This window comes from Gasterosteus aculeatus, chromosome 1, assembly GCF_964276395.1.
Source record: "Gasterosteus aculeatus chromosome 1, fGasAcu3.hap1.1, whole genome shotgun sequence".
Lineage (NCBI taxonomy): Eukaryota > Metazoa > Chordata > Actinopteri > Perciformes > Gasterosteidae > Gasterosteus > Gasterosteus aculeatus.
In genome coordinates this window covers 11,637,338-11,648,123 of record NC_135688.1, presented here as the reverse complement: position 1 = coordinate 11,648,123, position 10,786 = coordinate 11,637,338, and the positions used below count along the sequence as shown (strand labels likewise).

The window sequence follows — 10,786 nt, the reverse complement described above, 5'->3', positions numbered from 1 at the left end:
ACAGACTGTGATGGTTTCAGGGCTGCTACTGACAGTCTGGATGAGTTCACAGAGGCTGTAACTTCCTACATTGGCTTCCGTGAGGACAGCTGTGTACCATCATGCACCAGGGTGAGTTACAACAACGACAAACCCTGGTTCACAGCGGAACTCAGAACACTACGCCTGCAGAAGGATCAGGCATTTAGGAGTGGGGACAAAGACTTGTAGACAGAGTCAAAATACAAGTTTAGCAAGGCGGTGAGAGATGCTAAACGACTGTACTCTAAGAAACTCCAACAACAGTTCTCAGCAAGTGACTCTGCTTCAGTTTGGAGAGCCCTCAAACACCTCACTAACTACAAGCCAAAAAAACCCCACTCCATGAATGATCTCCGCCTGGCAGACGAGCTGAATGAGTTCTACTGCAGATTCGAAAGACAATGTCCTGATCCCATCCCCCACAGCTCCACCAAACTGCCCCAGTCCCCCTTCCCTCCCTCCCCCACACCTCTTCATCTATATCACCTTCCCCTCCCCCACCAGCAACGACCCTCTCTATTCTGGAGAGAGACGTTAACCGGCTCTTTAAAAGACAAAATCCCCATAAGGCAGCCGGCCCGGACTCCGTTTCCCCTCACACCCTGAAGCATTGTGCTGTCTCCAGTATTCACTGACATCTTCAACACCTCCCTGGAGACATGCCACATACCAGCCTGCTTCAAGGCCTCCACCATCATCCCTGTTCCCAAGAAGCCCAGGATCACAGGACTCAATGACTACAGGCCCGTCGCCCTGACCTCTGTAGTCATGAAGTCTTTTGAACGACTAGTCCTCACCCCCCTGAAGTCCCTCACCGACCCCCTCCAGGACTCCCTGCAGTTCGCCTACAGAGCCAACAGGTCTGTGGATGATGCTGTCAACATGGCCCTCCACTACATCCTCGAGCATCTGGACTCCCCAGCAACCTACGCCAGGATCCTGTTTGTTGACTTCAGCTCTGCCTTCAACACCATCATCCCGTCTCTGCTGCAGGACAATCTCTCCCAGCTGCACGTGCCCGACTCCACCTGCAAGTGAAAAAATTCAACCTGCCAAAGATGGTTCACTTTTACACGGCCATCATCGAGTCCATCCTCTGCTCCTCCATCACCGTCTGGTACGCTGCAGCCACAGCCAAGGACAAGGGCAGGCTGCAGCGCGTCATCCGCTCTGCAGAGAGGGTGATCGGCTGCAATCTGCCGTCCCTGCAGGACTTGTTCGCTTCCAGGTCTCTGAAGCGAGCTAAAAAGATCGCAGCCGACCCCTCTCACCCAGACAAAAACTGTTTGTGCCCATTCCATCTGGCAGGAGGCTGAGGTCCATCAGGACTAAGACCTCCCGCCACACGAACAGTTTCTTCCCGTCGGCAGTCGGGCTCATCAACGGAGCCCGGTCCCCCACTGTCTGACTCTGACATTCCACCGGTCACTCCAGTAAGATGCCCAGGGAGGTAAGTAAGAGAGACTAAGTAGGCACTAAGAGGATGTTGCTGATGAAATGTGCACATACTTTTTAACATTGTTTAATGCATTTAGCCATTATAAAGTCTGTTTGTCCATAGAGAAGAAGATAATTGTAGTAGATTTGAAAGCGTCATGAAAAATGCAGTTAGAGTTTTTAATCCATGAGTTTAGATAATTATGAATATTGGATTCTGTGTTACAATTTTAGTTTTATATTTCCACCACACAATAAATTTGTGTGTAAATTGGTGAATTGTTCATATTTTAAATATCAACATGATTGTCTTTGTCCACTGCCTGCCGCTCCTGGCCCCCAACCTCCTCCAGCCGCCGAACTGCTGCACCGTCCCCCTCCTCCTCTCGCAGCTCCTGCTCGTGAGTCTCTCTTCGTTCGCAGTAGTGGCACCCTTCTGCGGCACACGGTCGTCGTGAGAGCGCGTCGGCATTAGTGTGGCGTTTCCCAGCACGGTGCACCACTTTGAAGTCGAAAGCCTGGAGCTTCTCCAACCACCTGGCCACCTGTCCCTCTAGCTCTTTGAATGAGATGAGCCACCGTGTCCAGCATGAAAGGGCATCCGTGTCCAGCATGAAAGGCAAGCTGGGGTCGGCTGGGGCAAGAACCGGAGCCACTGCCAGGGCGCACCGCAGGTTATTGAATGCCATCTGGCATTGCTCCGTCCAGGAAAAATCTCTGTCCTTCTGCAGCAGCTGGAACAGGGGTGCAGCAGTGCCAGCAAACCCTCGTACAAACCTCCTGTAGTACGAGGCCAGGCCAAGAAAACTCTTTAACTGTTTTTGGCCGTTGGGGGTGGGCCACTCTGCGACCGTGTTACGTCCCCTGTTCTGTGTGTGTGTGTGTGTGTGTTCATTCATACAGGTGGTACTGATCATCCATGATCTCCGTTCATCTTGGCTCCACCCACTCTCGTTACCCGGTTCAGCTGTTTCCACTCATCTCCAATCCCATCATGCCCTTCTGTCAGTATATGTACCCCTGTGTTTGGTTCACCCGAAGAAGGGTGTCACTCCGGTTGTGTGTATGGAGTGCTGGTGTATGGTAGTTATTTAGTTCTGGTGATTTGGTGTACTGTGTATTCAATTAATTGTGTTTTTTCTTTGTTATTTTTCTTACAGGGGGATGAGGAGTAGTTTAGCCCTGCTCCGGAGTTTACATACCTGCACGTAGGGTTACTCTCCTGTCTAACAACACTAGCTACACCTGGCTGGGCCACCTACTGTAAGTTTGGTTAGGGCGCCTTGTTAGTGTGCCAGTTAGTGGTTTTCGTTGGGAGATAGGACAGGTAAGGGGGTGGGAGGCATTTTGTTCCTTTCTTTGCTTTGGTACCGCCAGCCCTCCTCATTTTCCCCTGTTAACAGCGCTTAAATAAAAGCCTGTTTACCCCAACTTCAGGTATTGTTGTTTTCTTGCACCTACGACGCCATACCCGTTTACTGGTCACAGGACGTCCTCGCGTGAATCCCACTCCCCTCCTGGGGAGTCAGAACGTAACAGACCGCCTGCAACTTTTCTCGCATGGTGCCAATGCCTTCGCCACCTACCCGGTGCCCCAAAAAAGACACCTCTCTCTGCATGAAATGGCACTTCTCCGGGTGCAGCTTCAGGCCTGCTGCTCTTATTTTTTCCAGAACCAACCACAGCGATGTCAAGGCTTGCTCGAATGATCTACCGTGAACCAGGATGTCGTCCAGGTAGACCAGGCACTGTTGTTGCGGGACTCCCGCCAGTACTTTGTCCAACAACCTTATGAAGGGGCATTACAAAGTCCAAAACTGAGCACCTTGAACTGCCACAACCCACGTCCAGTTCAGAAAGCAGTCTTGGGGTGGGCCTCCGGAGCGAGTGGCACCTGATAATATCCGCTGCGGAAGTCAAAGGAAGAGAACCAAGAAGACCCCGAGACCAAATCTAGGGACTCGTGAATGCGGGGTAGTGGATATGAATCCTTCTTGGTCACCCCGTTTACCGGCCTGTAATCCACACAGTCGCCAGCCGCAAATCTTCTTCTGGACCATGACAACTGCTGCTGCTCAGGGGCTGTCGATGACACCCGCCAGCTGCCACAGGTGATCCTGCTGCCAGGGCTGTAGGCCACTACAGTTCTTGCTCCACACCTCCCTTTTCACCGCCCCCGCCCCCCCCCCCCCCTCCTCTGCATGGCTCATGGTGGGGTTGGCCGGGGGAAAGGCCTGAGTGAGGACAAGGGGGGGCCAGCGAGGGGGAAAAAGTTGCAAGGAAACATCTCCTCCGTACTCACTGCTGGTGCTGGAGGTCCTGGGGAAGGCAGCGATGGGTTGAGGGTGGAGACCAACGTGACGACAGGCCCTCCTTAGAGATTCACTGTGCCCCGTTGTAAGACTGGCAGCCCGTGGCTCTCAAAAAGTCCAACCCCAGGATACATGGGTACTGTACTGCAGCTATCCACACCTCGGTGACACACCGCCACCCCCCCCCCCCCCCCCCCCGCCCTACCAATATGGTCAGCAGACCTCTGCCTTTCATGGGTGCCAGCTCTCTGGTAACTGTGCACAGACGCACTGAGGTGGGGTCACAAGTGGGGACTCAAGCAAGCAGAGTCCAGTCTGTGATCATATCTGGTCTCAACAGAGTTACTGTTGACCCTGTTTCCACTAGCGCTAAACAGGCCAACCCTTCCACAGTAACAGGGACATAGCACGAGTTGCCCTTCCCAGTGTGCCCCACTGTAACGACAGGCTCCATGCTTGCGTTGTCATATGCTTCTGGGAGAAGCGGAGTCTGGCTTTCCCGGCTGTGCTGTTGGGCTCCCTCGGCTGCTGCTGAGGCTTGTGGCGCTATGGTCGAGGTTACGGTTGGGGCCCACGTATCCCCCTCTATGCGGACCCCCAGCCGTTTCCCTGATACTTGCTCTGTTTGGGGCACTCCCTGGCCAAATGCCCCGGTTGGCCGCACCCTCAGCATACCCTGGGTCCGGGTCGCGGTCGGTGTGATTGTTGTAGTGACACAGCCCTAATCAGCTCCATCACTTCAGTCACCCACGGTGGTCTCTCTGCCTCTGCGGGGCCCACCATTGCCGCCCTCAGCACAGGTGGTCCCTCTCTATGGTAGTCTCCAGCAGCTGCACCACACACATTCATTTTCTCCACGGCCATCTCTAAGGCCGCCTGCAATGACTGTGGGTGCTAGAGCTGGACCTAGACAGACCTAGAATGAACTGGTCCCGCGCCAGCTCGCTCTGTACTACAGGGGGCATGTCGGCATACACCCTCTGTGACAAGCTTTCAACATCATTGGCCAATGCCCGCAGCGGCTCCCCCCGGTTTTCTGCAGCGATAGACACGATCCATGCCCACAGCAGGCAAGCCGGCTAGGTCTCTACCGGGTTTAACGATCTTGTCCGTTCAAAGTCACTTCTGACACCAATGTAGCGTTCTGTTAGGAATCCTTTATTTGGTTCTTCAGCAGCAGAAAACATACACCCCACGCTATCGGTACACTCCCCTCGATACTTGCAGTCGGCAATAACAACAACATAGAACTCCCGCTACTAAACCTGACTAGCCCCCGAAAAAACACGGGAACACCCGCCTCCTACTGTCTGTAATAATGTCTGTAGAATAAAGTAAATATAAAAGTAGGACGAAAAATAATTGTAAATATGTATTTCTTTCACCTATTCAATTAACAATTTAACTTTACATAAAACAATTAGTGATGGACGTTTGTAAGACTTAACTGTAATATGAGCTGAAACACAAAAGGTGTACATATTTAAGAACATATTCAGTGCTGGTAGTTTTAGTAGAAGGAAAAGAGTCATAATAGAGATGATATTGCAAAAAAAGCTCACAGAAAGGCTTCGACAAGGGTTAATCAAAGGCCCATGAGAACATTCTCTCTCTGACGTAGAGAAAGCTGACGTACAATCTGAGGCAAGCTTTGCTCTGAAAATCTATATAAAGCAGTGAAGACACATGAGGACCGTAGAGGGATGGAGATGTTTGCTCTGTTCGTTGGTCTGATCGTGTCGCTGGGTTTGTCTGAGCTGAACTCAGCTCTTGCTTTGCCTGGTTCTGGGGACGGAGTGAAACAAAGGGCCGGGCTTACAGAAGACAGGACCGTTGTTGGAGTCAGCGATGAGGGCTCATCTGGGGAATGTAAGCTGCAGGGTGCCACTCGTCAACCTGCAATCTCAATGGATGGTGACTACGTTGTTGGTGGTGTTTTCTCCATACACTACTACACATACACAGTGAAAAATAACTACACCACCATGCCTGATCCAATAAGATGCTCAGGGAGGTTAGTAGGAGAGAAAAGTGCAAGCTAAGAGGATGTACTCTAAATGGAAATAGTGTTATTTTTACAGTGCTAATCATTCTATAAAGCAGATTTTTTACTTGAAAGGTAAACCAAGAAGTTGTTGTTGAGTTTTGATCTAATCCTATGTGTTGAATTTGTTCCTTGATGCAATTTTGGTTCCCGTTGGAAGTGCAGCTAATATTGTCTAATAACTCTTAATTGAAGGTTGTTCTTAATTGACTATATTTATTTTTCAGCATCAACTCCCGTGAACTGCGTTTCTCGCGCACTATGATCTTTGCCATCGAGGAGATCAACAACAGCACGAAACTGCTGCCGGGCATCAAACTCGGTTATCAGATCTACGACTCATGCGCGTCTGTGCCTGTTGCTGTGCACGTGGCATTCGAGCTTCTAAGCGGTCTGGACTCAGTGTTTTACGCCGGGGACAATTGCACTCAGTCGGGTAAAGTGATGGCCGTCGTCGGTGAGTCCGGGTCCACGCCATCCATCAGCATGTCGCGCATCATTGGGCCCTTTAATATTCCGCTGGTAAATATCTTAAATCAATGCAAACGTTGTGGTTTAGACCATTTTAGAATCGGTCCTGTTAAATAATAAGTTGTTTTCCTCTAGGTTAGTCACTTTGCCACCTGTGCATGCCTGTCTGATAAGCAACAGTACCCCAGTTTCTTCAGAACCATTCCGAGTGACCAGTTCCAGGCTGACGCGCTGGTAAAGCTGGTCAAACACTTTGGTTGGACTTGGATAGGTGCTATCCGGTCGGATTCCGATTATGGGAACAGTGGCATGGGGTCTTTCCTGGACGCAGCGCACAAAGAGGGGATCTGTGTGGAATATTCTGAATCTTTCTATCGGACCAACCCGCGAAGCAGGATCCAGAGAGTAGCTGACATCATCCGCAGGTTTCTGCATTCCATGATTATGTGCTAAAAATTGTTCCTCATGGACATTTCAATTAAATCCAACACTGCAAATGAACACGCACAAAAATGAAAAAAACACATCACACATGTTTCTGTTAACTATCTTGGTACATATTTTTAAAGTCCTTTATTTTTATATTGGTATCATAATATAACTCAATTTCTCTCTAGGTCGACAGCTTTGGTAATCGTGGCATTTACAACACCTGGAGACTTTAGGATTCTGCTGGAGGAGCTGTCGCTGAAGCCCTCTCCACCTCGCCAGTGGATAGGCAGCGAGTCCTGGGTAACTGACCCATCCATGCTGAAGTTCCGTTTCTGCGCTGGAGCAATCGGATTTGGCATTGAGCGATCTGTCATCCCAGGTCTGAGAGACTTCCTGCTGGATCTCCCTCCATCTGAAGTGTCTGCCTCTCCGGTGCTGACTGAGTTCTGGGAGGAACAATTCAACTGCAGGCTGGAAAAAAGTGGGTTGAATTAAATTTAATACAACATAAAAGACAACCAAAGTTGGACCCTTCGGTGTGTTCTGCTATGTTTTTTTTAGTCCAGTTCAAACTGTCAGTGAAAATGTTAACAGTTCTTTTCATGCAAACCCCTTGATTACTATGGAGATATCTTCATGTTGAACAATGACATACGTTCATTTCATAATAATCTATTACTGTCAAGACTATGAAATGCTGTGTTTTCAGGATCAGCTACGGACAAGAATGTGTGTGATGGAACTGAAGACATAAACAAAATCCACAGCCCGTACACTGACACATCTCAGCTTCGAATCACTAACATGGTGTACAAGGCTGTTTATGCTATAGCACATGCCATTCATAACGCAGTGTGTCAGGAAACACATTATATAACCCAGTGCAACAAACTCACCAGCATAGAGATCGAACAGGTGGGAAAAAAAAAATGTGAATATCCTATTGTCCTTTTTACTTACAGTACGACTTGAAATGCAAGTCTCATCCTTTCCATTCACAGGTTCTTACACGACTGAAACATGTGAATATTTCACAAAATGGTTACGAAGTGTCATTTGACGTCAACGGGGATCCTGTGGCCACGTACGAACTGGTGAACTGGCAAAACACTGAGACTGGCAGCATTGAGTTGGTGACAGTAGGACACTACGATGCGTCACTGCCTGCGGGCCAGGAGCTCCGTGTCAACAAAAGCCTCACCTGGGTGGAAGGTGGTACACAAGTAGGAAGATAAACATTTTTTTGGCAGATTTGAGTTGAAAAACGTGAACCTTTCCGTTGTCGCAGACCAGACCATGTATGACTTTGTTTATATCTATGTGCCAGGTGCCTGTGTCAGTGTGCACCGTCAGCTGTCCTGCAGGAACTCGTAAAGTGCTGCAGAAAGGAAAACCCATCTGCTGTTTTGATTGTATACCCTGTCCTGAGGGAGAGATCAGCAATGCCACAGGTATACTGTCTTTGTGACGGTAGATTAGATGAACGCTGGCACATGTCAGCGGCCGTTCTGTTTCTGATCGTAGCGTTCTGCTTCATAATAAATGTTTAAACTAGCGCTGTCAGGTAAACAGACCCATTTTAACCTTCTCAATTTTTTTCACGAGAGATTCACTTTTTTTTATGTTGTTACCCAGCTACTTGATCCTTTTTGAGGGACAGTCCTACAAATGTCACTCACAAAACATGTAGAAAAGAAAACAAATCCAGCACCGCTCCTTCCTCTTGTAGTAAAAACTCACCCCAGGACGACAGCATACCAACGTATGATCGTTTATTAAATTAATTTACATCAACATGTAAATCATTTTTTTTCAGGGAAATCATTTCTAAGTACAAAACCCTAACCCTTTACCCGAAATGTGCACTTTATAGTTGTACTTTGTACCACCCTGTTTGGCAATGTTTTTTTTCAATAAAATAAAACATTTGCATAAAGCAAAATTATGTAAAAATAAATAAATGAAGGGACATTTAGAATAGATACAAATTAGCGATTAATTGTGATTCATTTTCAGTTAAATATGACATAAATGTGATTGATCGTGATTAAATATTTTAATCGTTTGGCAGCACTAGTTTAAACGCTATATTCTAGCAGATAAGGTTGTCCTAAGAGTCTTTGGATAAATGCTTCCTATTATCCTCATTGTCTCCTACACAATATCGCTGCTGTGATCACATCAGTCCTGTCCTCCAGAACCTCAACCTGTCCCACAACGGATCCAATTCAAAGTCCTTATAGTCACTGAACCAAGCCGTTTCATACCTCTCCAACCTGCTTCACCAACACGCTTCTTTTACAGCGTCAGATCCTCTAATGACACCCTCCTGTCCCCATCACTCAGGACAGAGAGCCGGACTATAAGAGTTCTCTGTAGCTGTAACCTTCCATAGTGCTTACTCTGAAACACATCCGAGAATAGCTTTTTCGAATCTATTATCTATCCTCATTTATAATTTAATGCTACTAATGATTAGCGTACTTTTCTTTACATAACTTTTCTAAAATGTTTTTCCTTCTCTAAAAAGCAAACTAGGAATAAAATTAATTATTAACATTACTACACAACAGCATTAGTACACAACATTGGATAGACTAAATAGAAAATATTCTCTTTTCATCTTTTCAGATTCCTCTCATTGCTTCACTTGCCTCGAGGAATTCTGGCCTAATGCAAAGAGAAACAATTGTCTCCCAAAGCCTGTAGAGTTTCTTTCCTTCAACGAGGGCCTTGGGATCATCCTGTGTGTATTCTCAGTTGGAGGTGCCTGTCTTGCCGTCCTAACAGCGGCTGTGTTGCACCGTCATAGGACATCCCCGATTGTCAGGGCCAACAACTCTGAGCTGAGCTTCCTGCTGCTCTTCTCTCTGACTCTGTGTTTCTTGTGCTCATTAACTTTCATTGGAGCCCCCTCTGACTGGTCCTGCATGCTGCGCCACACAGCATTTGGGATCACCTTCGTCCTCTGTATGTCTTGTGTTCTTGGAAAAACGATAGTCGTGTTAATGGCGTTCAAAGCCACTCTCCCAGGTCGTGATGTCATGAAATGGTTTGGTCCTCCACAGCAAAGAATGACCGTAGTGTCTTTTACCTTCATTCAAGTCGTAATATGTACCCTTTGGTTGGTTCTTAGTCCTCCTTTTCCAAGGAAAAACCTAACCACGTACAAGGAGAAAATCATCCTGGAGTGTGCACTGGGCTCAACTATTGGGTTCTGGGCGGTGCTCGGGTACATCGGCCTGCTGGCTGTCTTTTGCTTTGTGCTAGCTGTCCTAGCCCGGAAACTACCTGATAGTTTTAATGAAGCCAAGCTGATCACGTTCAGCATGCTGATATTCTGTGCAGTCTGGGTCACTTTTATCCCAGCATATGTCAGCTCTCCTGGTAAATTTACTGTGGCTGTGGAGATATTTGCCATTCTGGCCTCCAGTTTTGGACTCATGTTGTGTATTTTTGCACCAAAGTGTTTCATCATATTGTTTCAGCCGGAGAAAAACACAAAGAAATATTTAATGAACAAAACTTAATGCTAGATTATCTGACAATCGAACAGATTTTTACTCAAATTATTAAAGTCAAAAAGGGGAAACAAAGAGATCTGGTTTCTTATGTGCGTTCTCGGCTAAAAACACATTAACGTCCATTTTGATAAATGTACCCTCTGGCACAATGTAAATATCCGCTATGTCTATATGCAATCTCTGCTTCAATTCATCTCATTTAGAATAATAGCATAATAGTCTCAATAGTCTCACTCCAACATTTTTACACTTTCAAGGAACTCTTTTAAAAATCTGATTCAGCAGCTTTCCGATGCGATCTGTAAAAGAAACAAACTACATTGTGGCTGCAAAATCAAAGTTCAATAGAAAATCTCATCATGTGCACATTACACTTGTTTATCTACTTATTAACATTTGAACTGTTGTCACCTTTAATGTTTCATTAATTTCAATGAATTTTTGTGGACATCCTTTTAAAATATTGTGTTGTCTCATACAAATATTGTTGTACCACTGCATAATGTCTATAGAATAAAGTAAAAAGAAAAGTATGAAGAAAAACA

The 10,786-nt window shown here is 46.9% G+C and overlaps 1 protein-coding gene across 1 annotated transcript; it reads left to right on the top strand.

Moving 5' to 3' along the window:
- Positions 1–5,545: 5,545 nt before the first annotated feature.
- On the top strand, positions 5,546–10,518 carry LOC120827460 (extracellular calcium-sensing receptor-like). The gene is made up of 8 exons (XM_040190354.2): positions 5,546–5,784; positions 6,042–6,336; positions 6,421–6,710; positions 6,903–7,198; positions 7,427–7,632; positions 7,719–7,940; positions 8,045–8,168; positions 9,349–10,518. The coding sequence occupies exons 1-8, from the start codon at positions 5,678–5,680 to the stop codon at positions 10,245–10,247; spliced, it is 2,439 nt and encodes an 812-aa protein (XP_040046288.2). The 5' UTR covers positions 5,546–5,677; the 3' UTR covers positions 10,248–10,518.
- The last annotated feature ends 268 nt before the right edge of the window (positions 10,519–10,786 follow it).